Below are 27,488 nucleotides of genomic sequence, written 5' to 3' on the forward strand. Positions count from 1 at the left end.
AATAGCCATCCTAATGAATGTGAAGTAGTATTTCAATGTGGTTTTGACTTGCATTTTTCAAATGATTAGTGATATTGAGCATCTTTTTGTGCCCTTATTGGCCATTTGTATATCCTCTTTGGAAAAATGTCTATTAAACAACCCATTTAAACTTACATATATATGTGATGCTATGTTTTCATTTTAATCATGTTACAGTATTCCATATTATGATTATACCAAAATATATCTATCCTTTTAAAGGTCATTTAGACTTTTTTTCTGATTTTTCCTACAAGTCCTTTTAGTTCGTTCATGGTTACACACATTTTCTTTTGCAAATTCTGAGAGTTTCTCCAGATAAATTTCAAAAGGAAAATTACTAGGTTTAAGGAAAGACACAGTTCAATTTTACTAGATTTTACCAATTTGCTCCCCAGAGTAGTTGCACTGACTTAAATTAACAACAGCCATGTATGATAGCTCTTATTTCACATTCTTGCCATTATGTAGTTCTCTCAGACTTTTAAATTTTTACCAATCTGATGAGTATTTTTGATACTAGTGAGATCAAGCATGTTTTCACATTAATAGGCCTTTTTTTTCCACCCTTCTATAAGATCACTGTTCAAGTATTTGCCCATTTTTCTATTTGATTTTTTATAAAGATTTTATTTTTAAGTAATCACTGCACTCTATGTGGGGCCCAAACTTAAAACCCTGAGATCAAGAGTCCCATGCTCTTCTGACTAAGCCAGTCAGGTGTCCCAAGATTTTTTTTTTAATAATTTTAAGAATTGTTATAAATACCAATCCTTTGCTAATTATACGCATTAACATATATTCTCCTAAGCTGTGATTTGCCTTTTCATGTAGTTTATGGAGTCTTATTTTACAAACATTTGTACAAAAATTTGATCAAACCTACCATTTACCTTCATGATTTATTCTTTTTTTTCTTAACTCAAGATTTTAAAGATAATCTCTAATTTTCTTCTAACAGAGGTATAGTTTGGCTTTTACCATTTTGATCTTCAATCCATTTGGAACTTATTTTTGCATCTATTCCAGGGATCTAATTTAACTTTTCCAATATATCATGTTACCGAGATTTTTCTGTGTATTACCATATACCAATCTTCCCAGAACCATTATTTTAACATTTATTACCCACTAATTTGTGCCCGACTTAGTTAGGTTGTATGCTATTATGGCATGTTCTTATTTTGCTTGTTTTCAGCTAAACATATGTATGTGCAAAGCTTAAAAGTCAAATAATCCCACAAGGTTTATCACAAAAAACTCTTCTACTCCCTATCTTCCCAATGTTACTCCTGAATCACAGAGGTAAGCGCTTTAAATTCTAAGTAAAAAAAACTAGAAGGAGCTTGTTTTTTATGTTCCTATTCTAAATGGCACACTTAGTTGTTAGTTTCAGATAATAACTCTTTCTCTTTAAAAGATGAAGATTTAATTCTTATGCAGACATATACACATATACTTCTCTTCCCTCCATCCTCCTCATGTACTTATAATTTTTAGGCCAATATTAAATATTTATTATTTATTATTCTACATATAGATGAGCCAATGTAGCATATTATAATTCATTTTATCCTTGAACAACTTTCTATTTTTCCCGCAAATTTTTGCTTAGATTTCTATAGATAAACTGCTAATTACATCCCTGACTCTTTACGAAACGTGTCCACCTTTTCACAATATTTTCTAATATATCAAGCTATCTAGTGGCTTTATTTACTTCTTTAAGACATCCCCACAAAATTCCATATTTCTTTTATAATTCAAACTTGTCTCTAGGCCTCCTGCAAAATTCTAAGGATTCTCTGCACATGACCTCTCTATTATTTACTCTATTTCTTGGACTTCAAGTTTTATCAATTTTTATTTGTTTAATCAAATATATCAGTAGGAGACATAATTCTACATCTTCCAGAGAAAGTGTACATTGGAAGAAAATTTCTGAGGTTGCAATTCTGGAAAGTGACTTTATTTCACTGTAATATTTATATGATTATTTGATCGGGCTTAGTACACTAACTTGGAAAGCATTTTCAGATATTGAAGGTATTACTCTCTAATCTTCTGGCTCCTGGTTTTGCTTTTGCAAGGCCCTATCCTACTGAGTCCCATGACTTATTAGGACTATTCCTTCTCTAAATATATAAGCTCTGAGGGTCTTCTTTCTGTCTCTACTTTTTTCTTTTATTTTTAAAGGAGCTATCTGGAGTTTCTCGTGGGGTTGCAGTGTGTCAAGTGACTCTTTTTTTTTTAAGATATTATTTATTTATTCATTCATGAGAAGCAGAGAGACAGGCAGAGGGAGAAGCAGGCTCCATGTGGACATGAGACTCGATCCCGGGTGTCCAGGATCACACCCTGGGCCAAAGGCAGCACCAAACCGCTGAGCTACCCAGACTACCCTGTCTCTACTTTTCATGATGAGTTTTGCTGTGAGTCTCTTCTGGGGCTTAGTGATATCTTTTATTCTTAAAATTCATGTATTTCAAGCCCAGATATTTTTCTTGAATTATTCATTCGATAATTTCATCTAAAATTTTCTGTTCTTTATTTTGGCCCCTCCTATTATTCAGACAGCAAATTTTCTGTTATAATCATCTAAATTTCATCTCTCTTATCCTATTTTACATCTATTCTTTGTTCATAATACTTTTGGAACATATACTTCATTTTATCTTAAAATTTATTAATTTAGTATCCTAATTTTATTTTCAAAAGCCCCATTTTTTGTTTTCTGAATGATCTATTTTTAAGTCACATTTTTACTTCATAAATGTGACATCTTCTGTCTATAATTATTGAAGTTATAATCTCCTTCCAGTATTATCTCAGTTTCTTTTGTTTTCTTATTTTTTCCTATTTGTTTGATATTTTCATCAAATTCAGCAGCTTTTTGTGAATGTCTATAATAACTAACTGCCCTTTCAAATTTAAGAGTGGGCACAACAAAACTGTTTGGAAATTTTGTGCTTGGCCAAGACATATTGTTGACTGTTGGAATACTTCTTGTTTGTTTGCTTTCTGAAATACAACCGATATATACTACTGTATAAGTTTAAGGTGTACAACATGATTCAACATATACATATATACACTTAGTGAAATGATTAAACACAGTTAGTTTACTTAACATCCATCATCTCACATAGACATCAAAAAATTAGAAAGAAAAAGAAAAAAATGTTTTTTTCCTTGTTATAAGAACTCTTTAAGATTTAGTCTCTTAATAACTTTCATATATCCTTTTCTTATATACTATATAGCAGTGTGGAAATTTTGATCAGGTTAGACCATTTCAGTTGAAGACCTCCAAATGTTAGTTTTTGTACATGCCTTCTTTTGGGCTCATTAGATTCTTTGAGGTAAATCCTCCAATCTCCTGCCTAGAAGCTATAAACCTGGCTAATAGGATTCTGGACATAAGTAGAAGGAAAGAGTTAGAGGTTTCCTTTGTAAGTATGTATACTTGCCCTAAGTCCCACTATTTCCAAAATTGTATAGACATCCTCAACCATGTTCTGGTACCTGGGTCAACATTCACAAAGAGTAAACCTCTGTCTTCTAACAGAGTAGAAACATGGCAGACACTCATCACAAGCTTAAGAAGGGGATTTGGGAATGTAACAGCTAATTGTGTAGATTTTTTATCAAACTTTATGTTTCAGGCCCACAAGCACACCCATTTACAGAAACACTTAAAAACTCTAAATAAATAAATTAATTAAAAGCCCACGAGAGATAAACAACTCCAACTCAACTCACAAAGAAATGGAAAGAGTACTGGGAGCTTGTCCAAGACAGTGAAATAGTGGGATTTAACTGATCAGACCACATATCTACTGATCCCACACAGTTAACGTAAGTAAGCAAGGCTCAAAACTCAGGAGCATGGGGTTTCCAGATTTATCCATTGAGTTTCTTCCTATTAAGGTGATATTTCCTTACACATTTAAAAATCAAATATCTCAATTTAGTAACCATGCTGAAGATCAGGGAGTCTTCTGAATGTTCTCCAAACCATGTATTTTTTCATAATAGTATATCTTGAAAAATAGAACAAAGAGTAAAAGATTAATTAACCTGGGTGTTTCAATCTCAAGTAAGGAAGACTGAGAATTCATCAACTGCTCTTAACTAAGAATAGGAAAAAGAATTTGTGAAATTTGGGTTAACAAATTTAGATAAGCTAAGGAAAAAGAATGATTATTATTTAAGTAAATCAACTCAGATGTAATGAAGATCCAATGACACAATGACATTATGGATATAAACCTGAATGAGACTGAATTCTTGCTCTGAAGGGATGACAATAGGATGTGATAAGTATTAAAAGAGACATAAAAAATGCTATGGGAGGCCTCCTCTGAAAAAGGAAAAGCACATAGTTGCTTCTAAAAGTTAGATGTTTTTAAAAATTACTATAATAATATATAAAATTAAGTGAAGAATACATAAAACCTTCATAGTCTTTTTAAATGGATAAAATTTCCTAAGATAAGTGGTCATAACCTTTTACCTAATAAAAACAATATGCCTATTGCTTATCAAAGCTATGTAATATTTAATTCTGAAAATAACTCTAAGGAGCAAATGTTTTTGTCACCATGTTATAGATAAGGAAATAGTATTTGGAGGTTTGGTAACTTCCTTAAACTCATTAAATGGTAGAATCCGTATTCAAAACCAGGTCTTCCTAATTATTACATTATACTGCTTCACTACATCATCAAAATATACTCTTCAACATAAACATTAATTTCATGAAACTAAAAAAATAAAATGTTTTTAAAGTACACAAGTCCCTACAGAGAAATAGTACAGTACACTATTAATATATTAATGATACATGAGAATAATTAACTCAGACCAGTAAAAGTACAACAAAATTCTACTACAAAAGTTGGCTGCCTTTTAACACATGTGATGGTAGGAGGTGAAGGCTTTGTTACTATCTGCAAGATATCACCTTCAATTATACTAAAAGTTTAAAAAGAATTACAAACAATATTTGTTATATACGTATTGGTGTTATTTAACAAATAATTCCAGTTCTCTTCTTTTGGGCCTATAGTAAAACTAAACTCTCACACTTCCTAGAAGTGTGATAATACGACTTGTTTTAGCCAACAAAATGCAAGCTAAAGTGACACCTGTATTTCCAGATGGATCCAACCAAAGAAAATGAAATTTCGTCCTGGTCTCTAGTGATGACAATAAGCTTATCTGCCTGCTAATCAACATTAGCCATGTAGCATGAGTGAGAAATTAACTTTTATTGGTCTTAACCTCTGAAACTTTGAGATTTATAGTGGAGATGAATATGTGCTGCCGAGACCTCATTCAAGGAAGGAACTATTGTCTCTGTTGCTGGGAGAGCATCAACAGCTGCAAATTACTTCAGCAATTGCCTCAGTATCTTTGGGCCACTTCACTCAAGGACACATCTTTTTAAGGATGACCCACATACAACTGCTGTTCGACATGGGATTTTAAAGGTCCTGTCACTTCATCCCAACATATCAACCATTTCACTTCCAGAGATCTTTGTGTGTTTGACTAAGGTTATCTGTCCAGCATTACTACTCAATTTTTCCTTTTGTCAAATCCTCTTTTCTCCCCTTACCTCTTCCTTTTTATTTTAAGATTTTTTAAATTTATTTATTCATGAAGACACAGAGAGGCAGAGACATAGGAAGAAGGAGAAGCAGGCTCCCCTCGTGGAGCCTGATGTGGGACTCAATCCCAGATCCCAGGATCATGCCCTGAGCCAAAGGCAGATGCTCAACCACTGAGCCACTCGGGCATCCCTCCCCCTACCTCTTCCAAAGGCATTGATCTCTTCCAAAGGGTACTCTAAATGAACATCATAAACACTAAACTCTATCTCAGAGTCTGCTTCATAGAGAACCCAAACTATGATGGCTGGTACCAGCAGCGATACAAGAAGAGCAGGAAATAAGAGGAAGTTTGTGAGCTGAATCACATACTATCAGGCTGGCTATGAAGAACCCATCACTGTTGGTAGGTGTAATATAGAAAGCTGCTGCCACCAGATGGCCATCAACTGCTAAAACTTATACCAGTGGTAAATTAGGAAGGTATGCCAAAGGAAGGGCATATTCTAGCAAGTGTGAAGTATCAGATGTTTGAAAATAGTAATTACTAATACACTACTAATTTGCAGACCTTCTACATATGGCAGCCTCTATATGTGGTATTAAGGAAGCCCTCAGGCTTTCTCAGCCTTTCATCATCTTTTTATTTTATTATTTAATTTTTTTAATGTTGTATTTATTTGGGAGGGGGAGCAGACAGAGGGGGAGAAAATCTCAAGCGGACTCCTCACAGAGCCTGATGTGGGGCTCAATCTCATGACCTCTAGATCACAACCTGAGCTGAAATCAAGAGTCAGATGCTTAACCAGCTGAGCCACGCAGGTGCCCTTCATTATCTTTTTCTATAATTCAGTGGGGCAAATCTGGGACTGCTAAGGAAAGAAAGAGACTATCTATAAGACCCAGACAGCAAATATCGGCAGATGTTGGGGAAGTACACACAGTACTAAGTAATAAAGGGAGATTGATTCAAGAGGCCAGAACCTTACACTAGATTAGGGAAAGTTTACTGATTTAAAAGCACTCTACTGGGAACACCTGGGTGGCTCAGCAGTTGAGCATCTGCCTTCAGCTGAGAGCATAATCCAGGGTCTGCGGATCAAGTCCCACATTGGGCTCCCTGCAATGAGCCTGCTTCTCCCTCTGCCTATGTCTCTACCTCTCTCTGTGTGTAAATAAATAAATAAATAAATAAATAAATAAATAAATAAATAAATAAATAAATAAAATATCTTTAAAAGAAATAAAAGCACTCTTCTGATTTAAAAGAACATGCAGTATTTATGCCCTGACAAGGACGCCAGGAGATGGTTTGAGCATACTATTAAAATGACTCCTATTTACAGCAAAGGTAACAATCATCTGAGTGAAAAAACAACCTAAGAAGGGGAGAAAATATCTGCAAATCATATATCTGATAAGGGGTTAATATACAAAAATATATAAAGAATTGACACAACTCAGGAGCAAAAACAAAACAAAAGAAAATCCAATTAAAAATGAATAGACAAAGTGAATAGGTATTTTTCCAAAGAATATATCCAAATGGTCAACAGGTACAAGAAAAAGTGCTCAATATCACTAATTATCAGGGAAAAACAAATCAAAAACACAATAAGCTATCATCTCACACATGTTAGAATGGCTATCATCAAAAAGGCAAGCGGTATCATGTGTTGATAAAACTACCATGTATAATCCAGCAATCCCACCTCTGAGCATATATCCAAAGAAAATGAAAACAAGATATCAAAGAGATATCTACACTCCCATGTTAACTGCAGCATTATTCACAGAAACCAAGGTATGGAAATAATCAAAGTGTTCATCAATGGATGAATGGATAAAGAAGATGTGACATATCTACATATATATGTATATGTATTATATATTTATATATGTATAAGTATATATACATATACATACACAATGAAATATTATTCAGCCATAAGAAAGAAATCCTGCTATTTAAAAAAACATGGATGGACCTTAGGGATATTATGTTAAGTGAAATAAGTCAGATACTACATGGTATTTGTCTTAATATGTGGAATCTTAAAAAAAAAAAAATCAAGTTCACAGAAAACAAGTTAAAAAATGTTTGCCAGGGACTGAGGAATATGGGAAATAAGAGGTTGGTTAAAGGATACAAACTTACAATTGTAAAATGAACCAAGTATGAGGATTTAATATATAACATGGTTACTATAATTGATAACACAGTATTGTATAATTGGAATTTGCTGAAAGAGAACTTACTCTAGAAAGAGTATCAAAAAATTTTTTAAAAAAAGGAAAAATATGTGAGCTTATGGATGTATTAACTACACAAGAGGAATCCTTTCACAATGTATACATATACCAAATTATCACAATGTACATGTTATATATCTTATAATTTTATTTGTCAGTTATACCCCAGTAAAGCTAAAAAAAGAATAAGAAGACCCTTAGGAACAGAAAAAAAATACAGCCCTTGCTAAGTAAAGTCAAAATGCTAGAACCACTCTTTGCCATAGCAAAGAGTAAAAGCAGGGATAAAAAGGCCAGAAATATGGGCGTTTTGAAGTAGATATACTAATATAACACTGGAAAACCTACTAGGTCATTGTATCTATAGAAAGGGCCAGAGGGCATGCCATTTATGAAAGCCATGAAGAATGAGATAGAGAAAGGGACACTAGAATCAATAAGAATGTACTGGCTCTCCTCCACTGGCTAAAGCTAATGGTTGGGGAAACTGTAACAGAACTGAGCTCAATGATGGAGACAATAAATAGGACAATAGAGCCCAACTGTTGACACTTAACCATCAGAATCCAATCCAAGTAGAGGGGAATATTTATAATAACCAGCAAAGCTGGAGTGTCAGTCTAGGAGACTAACCTATTAAAAATTATAGAGATGTTTAATAGACCACAGCATCCCTAGAAGCAAAATAGGTTGCCAACAAGGGCACTTCTACCTAACTTATATCATCAGAAGAAATCAAGGATGCATGATCAGAAGGCTGATGTTAGATGCTGCAATAAAAAGTCACAATTTATTGCTCAATTTCTGGAATTCAGCCATTTCTGAAGTCCAGATTTGATATATTTAAAATTCTGATACCTAGGAGGAAGGACCCTGCAGTAACATAGTAAGTGTACATGGTAATAACTCTATTTCTTCATCAAAGGCACCCATGGTCATTTCATTGCATAGCTCTAACCCAGAGGAAAAAGCAACACAAACATTTCAAGTATAGTTGGACACAGATCTGAGTTAGCACCAACACCACAGATATAAAGTGTCATCATCCACTCTCTTTATAGGAGGGATATAATGCAATAAGGTAATTAACAACATCCTGGCCAAGGTCTCGTTCAAAATGAGCCACTAGGTCTGCAGACCTATGCAGTGGTCACGCCCTGGATGTTTTCAGCAAATGGCACAACACTGGCATTGGGCCCTTGGCTATCACAGTGGAAAAGATCAAGTGGAAATTTTGAAACAACTACCACCTGGATAATATGTTAAAATTTAAACTAATGTTGCATTCCAGAGGGTATGAGTGGCAGAAATTCATATTACTCTAAAGAATCTAAAGAATGCAGGGATAATAGACCCCACCAAATCTCCATTTAAAACACCATTCTGGGCCATGCAAACTAAACAAAGCCTGGAGGATGACAAGAGCCTACTACCAAGTAGTAGCTCAAACTGCAGTCACTATGTAAAATGTGTATCTTTATTAGAACAGATTAACATGGATATTTTCGGCAAATGTGTTCTTTGCTAAACCTTTCAGAAAAGGGAATCAAAAATAGTTTGCCTTCATATGGAATAAAAAATGGTACACATTCACAATTTTGCCTCAGGATCATATAACTCTCCCTCCTTTTGTCATAACATAAGACACATTTGGTCCAATTGGACATTTTGCAGAACATTATACTGTTAGACTACATTAATGACATTACTCTGTGCCAGATGAGTAAGAATGGCTTATGCGATGAAGACCTTGTTAAGACATATATGCTTTGATGGGTGGAAGATAAAACCTACAATGATTCAGATTTCAAATTAGTAAAATATTTAGGGATCCAGTGGTCAGGAGCATTTTAAGACAGCTCATCTGAATTGAAAGACCAATTATTACATCTTATAATTCTCATGAAAAGCAGAAAGCAAACCATCCAGTAGGTCTCTTTGGATTCTGAAGGTAGTGTACTTCAGTCCTGGGAATACTGCTTCAGCCCACATGCTGAACAACATGAAAGGCTGCCAGCTGTGAGTACATGCCAGAGTAAGGAATAGCTCTGCCACAAGTTCAGGCTACACTTGTAAGCAGCCTTGCAGTTAGGACTGCATGATCCAGTAGAATTATAGCTATTGGTGGTGGAACTGTTGGAAAAAGTAATACGTGAAATATACAGAAGTTCCCAGTGAAAAAATCCCAATGCAGACCCCATACACATGTCAGAAGCCATGCCATCTGCAGTAGAAAATTTTATACTCTATTCCTGTTATGTTATTGGGCCCTGGTAGAGATGAAGTCCCTGGATTATCAATTGACCATGTGTTCAGAGTTTTATATCATGAGCTGCATCTATTACCAAGAGTCATAAGAACATAAAATGCAGTGGCACCCAAGATCAAGTATGAGCAAGACCACATAATGCACAAGCAATCTGCATGAATGGGTAGCTCAGACCCCATATTACCTAACACTGTTGCACCAACACCTACCTATCATCTTTCAGTCATGGTCATGTGAAGAATTCTATATGCCCAAATACCAAGAAGAAAAAAATGCAAGTATTTCAGCTTGATATGTGGACACAAGTCAAAAGTGTACATCACTTAGACAACCTCACTCAGGAGTGACCCTGAAGAATGAAAGAAAAGGAAAAAGCCTCTCAACAGGGCAGGTCTTTGGGCAGTGTGTCCATCTACTGTGTATGCTCTACCCTAAAACAACAATTCATTAGGACAAGAATAGATACATATTCTGAGCATGTATCTCAGTTTGCTTTTTTGCAATTAAGGGTCTTAACCAGTATGACTGCCTTAGACATTATGGAGCATTTAATCAAGCAGCATGGGATCCTATGTAATCAGAAGACACAGGACAGCAAAGGAAGTACAAGAATGAGCCCATAACCATGGGATCCACTGGATCCCATAACACACAATGTCATAGACCTTTGGATAGGCACAAATGAAACACTAGGATGCGAGATACATATACCTTAAAATCAAGCAACTTTAAATGGTGCTGTCACTAATAGGAAGAATATGTAGGTCCAAGAACCAAGGAGTAAAAGCCACTCTTGGTGGCCTCATTTTCAATGATATAGTTGAGTAATTTGTACTTCATATCCCAGAAATCAGTCTTACAGGATTAGATATCCTATTCCCCAAAGCGGAAATACTCTGGCAGTGAACATAGCAATGTTCCACTGAACTATAAACTATAGTGCCACTCGGGCACTTCAGGTTCCTTCTGTCAAGATACTAGGAAAAAAGGAGTCACCACCTTGGAAGGGATAACTGGCCCTGATCATCAAAGGGAGGTAGGACAGCTGTTACAAAATAAGAGCAGAGGAAGATGTTTGGTACACAAATGACCCGCTAAGTGTCTCTTGGTATCCTCTTGCCAAGGGTGGTGGTAAATGGGCAAGTTCAATACCCAGAGCAGGAGGTATATGATGACTAGGGGTTCAAATACCTAAGGGTAAAGGTCTGGGTCATGCCACCAGGTAGAGAATGGAGATCAGAAGAAGTTCCAACTGAGGGTAAGGAATATTTAGAAAATTAGAAAAATTAATAGAGGGAGAACATGATGAGTATCAGTTGTAGCCCTGAGACTAGCTGCAGAAGCCAAATCAATAATCTAGGTTTCCCCCAGGAAGAATGGGTCACTGGAATCCTAGAGGACCTTTTGACAAATGTATTTGAAGTGGCTTGAGTAGCTCAAAAATGAATTCTGATGCACATGGATATGCACTGCCTAAATACAACTTCAGAAAGGATCTGTTGCCCCTGCTGCTAGGATTGCTATCACTGAAGATCATTGAGCTACCAGCCCTTGTGGAGACTGCGTTAGCCACGTACAAAGAGCTTCCTTACCCAAGTTCCTGCCCTCCTAAGAATCACTCTCATACAATGACTGATCAAGGCCTAGCTGTTTCATCCTAAAAAAGGACAACACTGATGGACATTTCAACTCCAAAATTCCCCTGGGATTGGCTGTAGCTGTTAATATCCATTTGACTTTTCCCTCTGCCCAATCATGCTTCTTCCTCCTCCATTTCACAGCTGTTCATCCCAGTGACCTAATAAGTACCCTGAACTTATCTCAGAATGTGCTTTCCAGAGAAACCAGACTGTGAAAGGATTTTTTGTTGCCACACTATAACCTAATCGGTACTGATTGATATAATACAATAAATGTGAGTTTTCCTCTATAGTATCTTAAAATTGCTGGCAAATTGTTTTCATTCATAAAACTATTTAGGGACAGGGTGTGTAGGTGGCTCAGTTGGTTAAGCATCTGCCTTCGGCTCAGGTCATGATCCCAGGGTCCTGGGATGGAGCCCTGCATTGGGCTCTCTGCTAAGTGGGGAGTCTGCTTCTCCTTCTCCCTCTAACCTTCCCTGCTGTCCTGCTCTCTCGTGCACTCTTTCTCTCTTCCTATCTAATACATCAATAAAATCTAAAAAAAAAAAAAAAAAAAAAAAAAAAACTCTTTAGAAAGAATAGAATTTAACTTGCAAACTTAAGAAAAGTTTTTTGAGGTAAGCAACTGTTGCAGATATAGACACTTTTTGATACTTGCTGATATTTGCCCAATATGCCAGGATTTTTCAACAGAATAAGAAAAAGATAAGAGCAGTTGTTACAAACAGGCTTTCTATTTATCCCTTCCAGCTTCTTCAATAACTACAAAACAGAAGGTTGAGCTAGATAAATTCTGTTGCTGAATTTTTACATTCTTGATCAGGATTCATTATAAATCATAGATTGGCTTTCCTACAACATGTATAAGTTATGAAATGCCTTAAAGCTCAATATTAAATATAATTTGTTTACATATAATCTATTCCCATTATTACATTATAAAGTTTGTTATATTATTAATCTGACTACAATCTATAATTGTATTTCTTGCCAAGAAGACAATGTATTTCCAGAGTACTCAGGTCATTATCACTTAACAAACAGTTCAAGGCTACACAAATGAAAGCAAAACACACATGGCTACTGACATCATGAAAACTGACAAAAATACCATTCCATGACGACAGAAAAATCACACAGGACTAACGACCAAAGTGAAACATACTCTCTGAAATATAGATTTTTAAAAAACTTACACTGAAAGGTACTAAATATTAATTTACCAACTGCACACTCAATATACATAAGATCAAAAAAATAAAGTTATCATTCTCTCAAACTCAAATTTCAACAGTCAGAATACTGTGCTGCCAGAACTATGTCGCTATGAAGAGCCACATAATTACATTAAGAATTTATGCTGAAATTTAGAGACTGGTTTAATTTATCAATGATGCATAAAATAGTACAGGTGGAAAATGCATACTCACTGACTTATTTTTCTCTAAGTATTCATATTTTTCATGAAAGTATCTGTACTACTTCAAAACATATTTTAAAGATTTTTAATAATCCAATTGAAATGCCAGTTCAGAAGTCAGTCAGTATTCATATTATGAAAAAGAACACAGATTGTATATATAAGACTTAAAACTAGATTGAATATAAAGAAAAACTTCTATTAATGATTTGTATATTTTATAACAGAAAACCAAATTTTTGGATGTTGCCAAAATGTTTTTCGATCTGCCCCTTAAGTGATGGTGCTTCATTGGGTTTTTTCCCCCATTAGATCAAACCTTCTCCTAATACTGTAAATGCTGCACATTTCTCCTAGGTTATCTCACCACAGCCCTACTCAGGATTTTGTCCCTTGGCATTCATTCAACAAGTATTTATTTAGTTTCTTACTCCCTACCAGGAAAAATGTATATCACTATTCAACTCTCAATCTTAACTGAAATTATTTCATAGTTTTAACATACAATGTTATTTCCTGTTGGCTTCTGTACATAGTCCTGATGTAAAAATGATATTTAAGGATTCCTTGATAATAAATCATACATCAATTCCTAGAATAACCTCAACTTGGGCATAATTTATTATACTTTTGAAACATTGTTGAGTTCTATTTGCTAATGATTTATTTTAAAGTTTTGATTCTATATTCACGACTGCTTTCCTCTGCCTTCTTCCCCTGGGGAAGACATTTTGTTAAGACATTTGAAAACTTTCTTTCAGTTTTATATTTTATTACAAGAATCTGTATTCAGTAATTTTTACATTCAAAACAATGTCTCCAAATGCTAATAGATATGTTAAGAGAAAGAGAGATTTACTGTTCACTATTCTTTTCTTTCTCCTTGATTTTCTGTCTTGAGATCAGTATTTTCTGGTTAATTTGTGGGAGAGGAGAGACACAATAAAATTCAAATATACCATAAAAATTTGATTAACTCTGCTAATAAAATTTATTTTCTTGAGTGTCTTGCCACATTACCAAATATTATACATCCATTCCACAATTAAAGACCATTCAAATTTCTTCCTGTTAAAGGGAAAAATCATTATCATAGCATAATGGTAGAATCAAAAGAAATTTGAACTTAGGCTTGGCTTCAAATTCTGAATATACCATCTCATGACCTACGTGACTTTGGGTTTAACCATGCTAAATCAGTTTCTTCTCCTATTAATGAATATCATAATATGTACTATATAGGTGTTATTAGAGGTTATGAACATTACATCATAAAGAACATGTTAAGTGCCAAGAACCACAGGAAACATTTAACAAATATTAGTTCTCTCTTTTCTCAAAATGAAAGGTCGTTTTTTCCTTTACTTATTGGCCTCTTTTTTAAAAAGGAAGAAGTTACTATTTCTTCTATATAATAGTATTATAGAAAGAAAAGAATCCTTAAGCAAAAAAACAGAGTCAAGCTAAAAACAGTTCTTGGCTAAATGCAGTGAAAAAAATGTGAGAATAATTTCAAGAGTTTTTCTGACGACAAAGAGAAACAAACAGTTCTTTCAAGTGATCAGGCAAGGGGTGCTGCTTTCACCAAGGAATAACCCTAAGAACTCAACTAAGAGCATAGGGAAATATTAACAAAGAAAGGAATAAAATGTCCTCCAGAAAATGAAAATAATTATAAACATGAAGCTCAAGTAGGTTGGAATTCTTATAATTTCACTGGAGTGTTCAAAAAATTAAATAATTAGAGACACCTGGTGGTTCAGTGGTTGAGCATCTGCCTTCAGTTCAGGTCCTGATTCGAGAATCCTGGGATCAAGTCTCACATCAGGCTCCCTATAGGGAGACTGCTTCTCCCTCTCCCTATTTTCTGTCTCTGTGTGTGTGTCTTTCATGAATAAATAAATAAAATCTTTTTAAAAAATTAAATAATTAGATGTTTTCATTTTAAAATGATTTTTAATGAAATTATATACCTTATAAAATTGTATCCATTATACATATACACACACACACTCCCCAGGGGTGTACAAAAACATGCATGCCATGCTTCATAAACTAGTCAAGTGATTTTAAAGGGTATAGTGAACTACAACTTCACTGTGTTTTAACAGTGTGGTTAACTATACATACTATTACATATTACCAATTAAAATAGTACTACTTCTGCAAATATAAAATTACTTTTAAGTTTTATCCTGAGTTTTTTTTTAAATAATCACCTACCAAGAAATTAACATCATAAGTAAACTGTCATGCTCAAGAAATTTATTTTAAAAACTCTTAGATTATTAGAGCACTGGCTTGCTCACTTGGTAGACCACACAACTCTTGATCTCAGAGTTCTGAGTTCAAGCTCCACAATGGATGTAGAGCTCACTTAAAAAAAATAAAATAGGGGTGCCTAGGTGGCTCAGTCGGTTAAGAGTCCGACTCGATTTTGGCTCAGGTCATGATCTCAGGGTCCTGGGGTAAAGCCTCATGTGGGGCACTGCGCTTAGCCAGAAGTCTGCATGAGATTCTCTCCCTCTACCCTTCCCTCTGCTTGACTCTCTCAAATAAATAAATCTTGAAAAAATACAACAAATTTTTTAAACTCATTATTTTGATCTGATTTGAAATTTCAGCTTTAGTTTCAATATATCTGCTTTCTGCAAGATGTATTTCTAATATAAATCCTACTCCTTACTCTATTCTGAAGTAATCAGAAAATCATATTTTCTTGTTTCTATTATCTTCTTGAAGAAAAAATATGATCATTCTATCTCTGAGTTATTCTTCATCTTGTTCAGAATTCTATACATCCTCTTTTTTAAATTTTTATTTAAATTCAATTTATTAACATATAACATACTATTGGTTTCAGAGGTAGAGGTCAGTGAATCTTATATAATACCCAGTGCTCATTACATCACATGACCTCTTTACTGGTCATCACAGAGTTAACCCCACCCCCTTACCCGCCACCCCTCCAGTGACCCTGTTTGTTTCCTCAGTCTCTTTTGGTTTGTCTCCCTGATTTTGTCTTGTTTTATTTTTTCCTCTCTTCCTTTATGATCCTCTGTTTTGTTCTGTCTTAACCACATTGCTCAGAATTCTACACATCCTCTTAACCGCTAGGTAAATTTTCTTATTAAAGAGTAAAAACTACCATTTATAATTAAAAGCATCATAATTCTATGTTAGGCCCACCAAAAATTCTTGTAATCCCTCTTCATTTGATGATTCTGAAATACAGTCTGAAAATTCAGTTTGATCCCAAGGTATGTTTCAATTCATGACAATCTCTCACTTGTAAATGTAGAAATCCTCAATCACCTAGTGACACTTTAGAGATGTGAAAAACAAACAAACCATCTGATACCTTTTTTCCTTCAAACCCTAGAAAAATGACTTTTATGACAATGTGTACTGTGCACAGCCAAATAGTTTGAAAGTATAAATGTCTAACAACATGAGATCAACATGCATGTTTTTCCATTACATATTTAACAGAAAGATGTAATTACATCTTTACCACAAGGATTATTTTAATCTTGAATGAAGTGTCATGGTAGCTTTCTGAAAGCAATAAAAATACCACTAGCAATAAGAAAAAAAAATAAGTTATCTGATTTCAAGCTAGATTTACAGACAAGAACATTAAGTAATATATCATTCTTTATGTTATGGTTGACTGAGTCTCATTCACTAGCCCTGAGTCTATTACCAATTGCACTTGAGTTACTTTTTTAAAATATAGGTGCCCAGTGATAATCTAAGAAAATCAGATTATACAGATCTAAGTTTTTTCCCTACAATCTTCAAGGTGGATGCCAAGGTACAGTCATGTTAAAAAAATCACAGGTATGTGCCTTCCACATCTATCATCTATAATATAACAATGAGAACTGTGAAAGCAAGGTTATATACTCAAAGATTAACAATATTCACTATGTAAAATTTACTATGGCATTAAGATTGAAATTGTACTTTTTAGAGCAATGAAAAATTAGTATTGGAGCAAATATTCTTGTTTATTTAAACATCGTAAAACACAAAGCAACCAGCTAACTCCTCAGGTGCACTCCAGTTAAATATGCCATAAAAGTCCAAGGGTAGTATACTAGACAAAAATTAGCAAGATGACCTTTTTCAAAACACATCTATTTTTAAGTTGGTTCATTATGCAATGGTTGTATTTTATTCCCAAAAAATATACTCCATAAAGAAAACAATTATTTTGGAAGACATTTCTGAAATATAAAAAAATACTTTTCCCAGGAAAATATTCCAACATTTGATACCACAAACCCAAAAAAATAAAAACAAATTTGGGGGGAGAACTTTATTAGGAACTACACAAAAATAATCAAATGAGATAAAACAGAACACTTTTATCCTATGTTAAATTGCATAGTTGCTTTACGTTTTTGTTAATATTGTTAATTGTTAATGTTATGTTGAAATGTAAAACTGTTTGAAATGTTATTCTTTCTCCCATCGAACAATTTGCTTAAAAAAATAAAACAGATATTTGCTTCTATCTTTCCACAGCATTAAGGAATATTAATAAACATAAGTGTCTGAAAATGTATTGTCAAAATTAAGAACATAAAAAAAAATAAGAACATACAATGGACCCAAATAAACAGCAGCATGTGGTACTCAAGCAAAAAGATTATCACAAGTTTTAGGAGTTACAAAAGCTAGATGTACCACTTACTGCCTATATGGTTTTGGGCTTACTATTCTGGAAAGGAGTTTATTAACACGTTGTTACAAAATTATAAGAAAAGTTAAGATACTATATATAAAGCCTTTAGCATACTATCTAATTTTTGGAAACACTCAGCAAAGAGTAATTAGAATAATGATAATCTGATCTCTTTCTCTCAAACTAACACCTCTAATATTTTTCAGCTACATGAGCTTTTTTGATAAACTCCAAAATATAATAATCTTGAACAATATGGAAAGAATAAAAATAATTTCCCAATATGTCAGCTGCAAAATAGTTCAACATTAATTTCTCCATTAAAGTACAAATAATAGGTGAAACTCCTTGAAGAATCTTCTGAAAAAGTTCAAAACCTCCCTTAGGTTTTTAACAATAAAAACAAATTCTACACTTTTCTATTTTTATTCAGAAGTGAAAAACAAGACAAAACAAAATAAAATCCCTTCATCTACTTCCAGAGAAATAACCTTACTGTCTCATCATCACGGTCAAATGACAGATGTTGACAGCCCCGGCCTGGCAATGACAGATCATAAAATGGGAGCCTAGATTCAGTACATCATTTAATCCATTTTTCATGATCTTAGCACTAATTTATAAGCCTTCTAAAAGCCGAGACAATCCAATTTTGAAAATGAGTTATCACTTCAAATTATTAGTCCAAAAAGATAAAGACTTATTTAGTATCTAAAATTTCTAAAGGCAGTGGATTATTATTTTTTAATGATTAACCACAGACAGATACTGTTTAGAGTCAAAAAATATGCTTAATTTTTTTTAGTATGTTTGATTTTATTACCAGGAATTTCCTTCCAAATGTACAGCAGTATAAAAATCAAAGTTCTTATTAATAGGCATAATTTTCTTTATATGTCACCACTTGAAATAATTCTTCAAAGTAGACTAGGCGCCTTTTTGATGTTTAAGAGCCAAAGCATACCTCTCAAATCTATTAAATGTATTACTCTTTGATTTCTTTTATTTTTATTTATCAGAAATTTTCTTAATAGGTTAAAATTGGCATATTACTTTGCACCATCAATTAAAAGCTCTCTGAACTACTGCTAAATATATTTTAGAGATCGAGTAGGCTTGATCTATAAAACGATACGAAGAGAAGAAATATTTTCACTACAATGGTCCACTGGGATGCTAAATTTAGTATTTAAAAAAATACAATCATTTAATATTTAAAAATTGATAGAAATATAGATAGCATAATTGAAATTAAGCAAACTGTATAAATGTACTGTATTTCTGGTTCTCTGGAAAATATTCTTATTCAGTTACCTCCATTCCTAGATACATTCTGGGTTCTATTTTATCTCCAAATCTTACTTTAGCTCTACTGTCTTTATTCTCCTTTCTTTACTTCTATCATCTTCCTACACCAAGTAACTGTATCTGTATGTTTAATTTAAATGCAAATTTGGGGCAGCCCGGGTGGCTCAGTGGTTTAGTGCCGCCTTCCGCCCAGGGCATGATCCTGGAGACAGTCCCACATCGGGCTCCCTGCATGGAGCCTGCTTCTCCCTCTTCCTGTGTCTCTGCCTCTCTCTCTCTCTCTCTCTGTGCTTCTCATGAATAAATAAAATCTTCAATAAATAAATAAATAAATACATCTTTGCTCATACCCACTAACACTAAAATGGTTGCATTCCCACTATTTATAATTTACATAATTTGACAGTGCTCCATATCTACATGTTATCAAAACCAATATGGCAACAGTCAATACAATAGACTGATAAATTACTCACGTAGGGATACAATATACAACAGCCTTCAAAAAGGACGTTCAAACCTAGAATGTCTGTTCTCTTGACCCTATGCTACTACTGTGCTGAAATTAGAATTCCATTCATAATCTGTCACTGAATTTATCTCTAAAATGACATATACACATGCTGTTGATTAATGTATTTGAGAATCTCTAAATGACAAATTTCTGATATTTCCTACTTTGTACAATCCTAACAGATACATACCTATGTCATATGCCAGGAAATCGGCAGAAAAACATTTTGCACCGTTACTCAAGGAAGTGTCATTATGGGTATTTCCTCCAAAAATAAGCATAGCTCCATTGATAAGAACAGCTGAATGAAGGTATCTGGCAAACCCACTTTCTTTCAAAATAGTCCTACAGGATAAAATTTAAAAATGTATTACAAAGGATAAAAAGACCTCCCTGATTTTATATATATATATATATATAAAAAGGGTCTAACTCGCTTATAGAATTTTCCTTCGAATTGTGAAAATAACATGCTTTATTTTAACAACTCATAAATGGCCTCTAAGTTTCAATATTTGTAAAATATTTTGAGATTCACAGTATCTTAAAATGCTTTGAGAAACACAATATTAAACATAATTGTTCATGATTTTATAATAATTTATATTTTGAACTTTTATTTCATCTATAAAATAGGAAACAAGTATCCTTAAAACTAGAGGATGAGGTACCACCAGTTTTAAATACCAAAGCAAATAAAAAGTTATTGAATATAATAAATTTACTGAACTGTATTCAGTTCAGCAAAACTAATAATTCATATGGATCCCATATTACACTTTTTGTTTTTATTTAAATATAACATACACAAAAGTGCACATAAGTCTAAAATTCAATGGATTTTTCACAAGATGAATATAACTAAGTAAACAGTATGGAGATTTTTTTTTTAAAAAAAAGAACACCACTGTTCTGATTCTTTTGTGGTTCCTTATCAACTTTAGGATTGTTTGTTCTATTTGTATTGCTGTCATTGTACTTTTAAAATAGAATTATATAGCTTGTATTAATTTGCATGTACGTTCTTTTGCTTAAGATTATTTTGATAGATCCATATTGCATAAAATCACAATGCAGTTTTGAGAAACATTAAATTAATATAAATGTTCTTTTAATTAAAATTTAACTGAGAGAAAGTACTATAAATATATGCTCATAATTGTATTTTACCTTAATGTACTGACATATAATAAACTGCATGACAATATGAATCAATATTTCATAAGTATTCTAAATAAAGCACTGGTACTAAAAATGAATCAGAATGTAAATCTAGTAAATACAGGAAAGTAAGGCATATATAGTATATATCTCAAAACACTATAGAAATTAATGCTTAAAGAATGTGGAGCTGACTTCCAGAATGTCAATATAGGGAATTCCAAAAACTATCTATAAGGAGAGAACTATAATTGGTAAAAATTACCAAGAAAAAGACATTTAAGTTCTCAGAAAAAATTAGTAAGAGCAATAACAAATAAATATTTACTCAAGAATATCTACTAAATTTCAGTAAGAACAGAGTCGTCCATGATATCTGACCCATTATCTACTCCAATCCTTCCCCATATCAGTATCCCCCGTCACCACATAAATACACAACCAGTTTGGCAAGACAGAAGTTCAACCCCCAGTGGGTAGAGCTAAGAACAGAGAGCTCCTTCATTCCTCAGCTCCTAGTCCAGACCACTGATATCTAACCAGGAATAGCAGACAGCCAACTTTTCTCATGGCCCCCAGGTCTGAGTGACAGAAACTCTATTCGAGGAGAAAGCATGAGAGGTCTAAATGTTCATCCTCTTCCTAGCCCCCATTTATAGGGTGCAAGCTATACACCAGGTCTCACAGGCTAAGAGGGCCAACAAATTTTCACCCACATCAGTCATAGGAAAGGAGTTCCATGCAAGCTGGGAAGAGCAAAGGCCACCATCCCCATCTATTACCCTGCACAGTAGTATCACTCCAAGAGGAACTACTAACCCCACTTACAATTCCAAGGTACTAGCACAGACTCTCATCCTATCCCACACCAGGGAGAGGCAAGCTAAGAAAAAAGGAAGTGCCATAGATCTTCCAAGGGAACTGAGTTTATTTGTAACAGAAAGTAGGAAACTTTAAGCCTTAAGGGCACTCTCAAAAATAATGGAGATTTCTTTGTAAGCAATTAAGAGACAGTTGGCAACTCCATGAGAACATTCAGCTAAAACATAGAAATTTGCCAGAGAAAAGCAGGGGGAAAGACAGCTAATAAAAGCCCTATGAGGGTCAGAATCTCTAAGATTGGCCAAAGACTGCCCCTGAAAAAGGGTTGAGATTAAATTCAAGTACAATAAGGAGCAATTTATGACCCAGATCATGGTTGAGAATAACAGACAGTCAGTCAGCAGTTAGTTGTTGCCAGCAGATGGTTGTAATAGAGTCAGACAGTTTACCAGGGAGGTCAGAGGAAAAATTCAGAAAGCCCGGCTAACACTACTGTCATCTAGGGGTGATTCAGTGCATCTCCAGGCTGCTTCCTTTGAGGAGCAACACCAGAGGATCCACTGGAGGAAGAAAAAGACTTCACTAACACAGTTCAGCGAAGTCGCTAAATAAATAATATTATAAAAATTCCAGAAAAGGAGGAAAAAGCAGGATCCAGAGTTGCTACAATATGTTATCTAAATTGTCCAGTGCAGGCAACAAAATGCATGCAAATTATGGCATGCCATGAACTAGGATTGAGTAACCTATAGACAGGGGGAAAAGCAGGCAACAGAATTGCCTTTGAGAGACCACAGATGTCAGATGAAGCAAAAAAGACTTCAAAGCCGCTATTATAAATATGTTCAGCCTTAAAAAACACAGGTTTAAAAAAGTAAAGGAAAACATGACAGTTTTATCAAATATACAATAAAAGATACAGAAGTCACCAAAAAAAAGAAAACCCAGAGTTCAAAAGTATAATAATAAAAATTTTTAAATTTACAAAGGAAGCCCAATGGTAAATTTCAGCAAGCAGAAGGAAAAAAATAAAAGTAGAAGATAGAAAAATAGAGATTCTGCTATCTGAAGATTAAGAAAAGAAAATGAACAGAGCATATAAGAAATGTGGAACATTATTAACAACTACATACATTTACTAAGAATATTAATGCAGAGGAGAAAGAAGTAAAAAGTTTTCCAAATATGTCTTATAACTTCCTAAATTTGATGAAAAATATTAATATACACATCCAAATAGCTCAACGAACTCCAAATAGGAAAAAATACAGGAAGAACCACACTCAGACATAAAATAGTAAAAATGCTGAAGACTATGGAGAAAGAGAAAATCTCAAAAGCAGCAAGAGGAAGATGATTTTTTTTTTGCTTGTATACAAGAGAACCCCAATAGGACAAACAGCAGACTTCACATTAGAAACCATAAAGGCCAAATGGCAGTGGAATGACATATGCAAAGTGCTGAATGAAAAAAAAAATGTCAAAATACTGAGATGGAGGTCTCAGAGACTGAGATATGAGGTGGAAGAAGAGTTTTCTGACCTCATCCTCCCACAAAAACAGATTTTATCAACTATGAAGAGATAGGAGTAACTGTGTGGGAGCCCAGAAGTCTCAGTATCACTTGAAGCAAAAATTCTAAGAATAGGACGACTGAGGAGGGTAAGAAGAACAATATCATATTACCACATCACCTCTTCCCCAAGGCAACACAGCTTATTCCCAAGAGAAACCCCTTCAACCTACAATTACTCCCAAGGGGGAAGTGGGAGCATAATACGTATCTGGCTTCCACAGCCAAGTAGGATTATGCCCAAGAGGACCACTTCTTTCTTACCCCATCCAGAATGATGAAAAGATTGGAAGAGGAAGAAAAAGGGTGCTCACAGCAAATGAGGCACAGAACCCAACAAACAATTCCACCAACCACCTCGTGAACTCCACCAAGAGGCCTACCTATGAACTTCATAGGATACACCACCTGCAGACTTACCCCAAATAGCACAAATATGCCCCAAGCAATCCATAAATCCCTCTCCCCCATGTAGCACACTTGAGCTTCTGCAGATGGTTCATGAGCACACACAGATAGCTGGGTCAACTCTGTTTTTTTGTAGAAAAAGCATAACCTTGAACACTTCAGGCACTGCCCAAGGGAAAAAAAGTGGGAGGCCCTCAGCACTGGACCTGGCTTTGCAGAATGGAGAAAATATAATATCCAAATTATATAAAAACTCATATATCTCAATAAAAAAGAATAATCCAATTAAACAATGGACAGAGGATATAAATAGATATTTTTACAAAGACATACAGATTGCCATCAGATAATGAAAAAGTACTCAACACCCATAATCATCAAGGAAATACAAATAAAACCAAAATGAGATGTCACTTCATACCTGTTAGAATAGCTATAATGGAAAAGACAAGAAATAACAAGTGTTGCTAAGGAAGTGGAGTAAAACGAACCTTTTTTACACTGCTGGTGGGAAAGTAAATTGATATAATCAATTACAGTTTCGAGCCTCCAAAAAAAATTAAAAATAGAACTACTAAGAGCTATCATATTATTAAGCAATCTCACTTCTTGGGTATATGTCCAAAGGAATGAAATCATTATCTCAAAAATATATCTTCATTCTCATGTTCACTGAAGCATTACTCATAGTAGCCAAGACGGAAACAAACCTGTGTCCATCAATAGATGAATGAATTTTTAAAAATGCAATATAAATATAAATATATATAGTATTATTCAGCTTTTTAAAAGCAGGAAATTCTGCCATTGACAACAAAATAGATGAATCTGGAGAAAATTATCCTAAGTGAAATAAGCCAGACACAGAGAGACAAATACTGTATGATTTGACTTTTATGTGAAATCTAAAAAAGTAAACTCAAAAGAGAAGAGAGCAAAATGGTGTTTGCAAGAGCTGAGAATGGGGGAAATGGAGAGATGTAGGTCAAAGCATACAAAGTTTCAGTTGTGCAAGATAAATAAGCTCTGGAGATCTAATGTACAGCACGGTTACTACAGTCAATAAGACTGTACTGTATACTTTAAATTTATTGGCTAAGCAGTGCATCATAAGCAATCTCACCATACACACCAAAAAAATGGGAACTATGTAAAATGATGATGATGGTGATTATTTTCCAATGTGTATGTGTATCAAAAATCACATGTATACCTTAAATATACACAATTTTCATCTGTCAATTTTACCTCAAGAAATCTGAAAAAAATGGTCAACCAAGAATCTCATATTTATAAATCTCTCAAAAATAAACCAAATAAAGACAATTAGCACATGAATAAAAATTAAAATTTGTTGGTAGAAGATCTGCTTTACAAGATATTAAAGGAAGTTCTTCTATCTTAGATCAGTTATTTCAATCCAGAGTGCTCGAAAAGACAATTATGTAATTATAAAAGTATGAATGCATATTTCTTCTTCTTTTCCTAATACATTTGAAAAACAATTATTATAAAACAACACATATATAATTGTATTGTTGGACCTATAACATAGAAATGTAATATATTGAACAATAACAGCACAAAGTAACAGACTGAAGACGTTGATACCAAATAGTAATGCAAATCAAGAGGAACAAATGAAAAATAAGTACACAAAAATATTCAATAATAAGTTTATATAAGAAATATATATTTGTTCTTCTTTCCTCTGTTCTTTGAAAGAAAAAATCATATAAAGTTAGTATAATAACAATATATTATTGATTTTTGGAACAAATATAGATATTCTATATATAACTGTAATACCACAAAAAAGATTTTAAAAAAGGGAAGAGAGTTCTGTAAGAGGAACATTTTTATATTTTACTGGAATTAAGTTAGGGTGAGTCTGATGTATATTCTGATAAGGTATATATGATAAGCCCTAAAATCAACACTAAAGAAGTAACTAAAATGATTATATTTTTTAAAAAACTATTAAAGAATTAAAATGTTACACTAGAAAATATTTAATTAATGCAAACAGAGCTATAAAAAAGAGTAACAAAAAGTATTATCTAGAGTAACAAATGAGATATTTAAAAAATAAAATGGCAGACAAATTCAACTACATCAAAAATAACATTAAATTAAAACTATTAAATATACAAATAAAAGGCAGAGACTGTGAGACAGGATTAAAAAAAAAAAAAAGTACCAACTAGATGCTCTCTCCAGGAGACATACTTTAGATTTGAAAGGTACAAATTTTAAAAAAGGATTAAAGAAAAATGATTTTTTTTAAGATTTTATTTATTTACTCATGAGAGACACAGAGAGAGAGGCAGAGACACAGGCAGACGGGGAAGCAGGCTCCGTGCAAGGAGCCGGACGTGGGACTCAATCCCGGGTCTCCAGGATCACAAACCTGGCCAACAATGGCGCTAAACCGCTAAGCCACTGGGGCTACCCAAGAAAATGGATTTTTAAAAGATACTATATAGATAATAAACATTAGAAAGCTGGAGGAACTATAATAACATCAAACAAAACAGACATTAAAACAAAAATGTTCCTAGACTTCAACAGTGATATTTCTTAAAAGGATAAAACTGATAAAACGATCAGTCCATCAGGAAGATATGGCAATTATAAACATACATGACTTTACAACAGAACCTCCTAAAAATGAGGCAAAAATGGACAGAGTACAAGAGAGAAATAGACAAATCAATAACAGTAGCAAATTTCACTAATCATTTTCAAAAATGGATTGAACTATATGATAAACAAGGAAATACAACACCTGAATAATACCACAAACCAACTAGACCCTACAGATATATGGAGAACTTGGTAGCCAACATTACCAATATACAAAATCTTTGTAAGTGTATATGTAACATTCTCTAGGAATGACCAAATGCTAGGGCATAAAATAAGACTAAATAAATTTAGGCATACAACGCATGCTCTATGACCACAATGGAGTGATATTAGAAATAAGTAATAGAAATCATTTGGGATACAATAGCCAAATTATGGAAGCAGCTCAAGTGTCCATCGATAGATGGATAAAGATGTTATGTATATATACACAATGGAATATTATTCAGCCATAAAAAATAATGAAATCTTGCCATTTGCAATGACTTTGATGGAGCTACAGAATACAATGCTAAGTGAAATAAGTGAGTCAGAGAAAAACAAATACCATATGATTTCATTCATATGTGGAATTTAAAAAATAAAACAAACAAAGGAACAAAAAGGGAGAGAGAAAGAGACAAACCAAGAAAAAGACTCTTAAATATAGAGAACAAATTGTTGGTTATCAGAGGGGAAGGTGTGAGGGGATGTTTAATCGATTAAATACATGATAGGGGGATGCCAGGGTGGGTCAGTGGTTGAGCTTCTGCCTTTGGCACCGGGCGTGATCCCGGGATCGAGTCCCACTTCAGGCTCTGCCTATGTCTCTGCCTCTCTCTCTGCATCACTCATGAATAAATAAATAAAATCTTTAAAAAAATACATGATAGGGATTAAGCAGTTCATTTGTCATGATGAGCATAAGGTGCTTGTGGAATTGTTGAATACTATACTGTACACCTGAGGCTAATATAACACTGTGGTAACTATACTGGAATTAAAATAATTAAAACAAAAAGAAGGTTATTTGGGAAAATCACATATATGTGGAAATGAAACAAAAACTTCAAAATAATAAATGGGTCAAAGAAAAAATCCCAAGCATTTTAGAAAATACTTTGAGATGAATAAAAATGCAGACAAGACAAACATGGAAT

The 27,488-nt window shown here is 33.8% G+C and overlaps 1 protein-coding gene across 3 annotated transcripts in view; it reads right to left on the reverse strand.

Moving 5' to 3' along the window:
* Positions 1–27,488, reverse strand: part of ATRNL1 (attractin like 1) — a 786,052-nt gene that overhangs the window by 640,564 nt on the left and 118,000 nt on the right. For all 3 annotated transcript variants that reach the window (XM_077877514.1, XM_077877517.1, XM_077877516.1), the window contains exon 10: positions 19,927–20,081. In XM_077877514.1, the coding sequence (XP_077733640.1) occupies positions 19,927–20,081 (155 nt within the window). The remainder of the gene's footprint in view (positions 1–19,926; positions 20,082–27,488) is intronic.

Source organism: Canis aureus, chromosome 29 (assembly GCF_053574225.1).
Source record: "Canis aureus isolate CA01 chromosome 29, VMU_Caureus_v.1.0, whole genome shotgun sequence".
Taxonomy (NCBI): domain Eukaryota; kingdom Metazoa; phylum Chordata; class Mammalia; order Carnivora; family Canidae; genus Canis; species Canis aureus.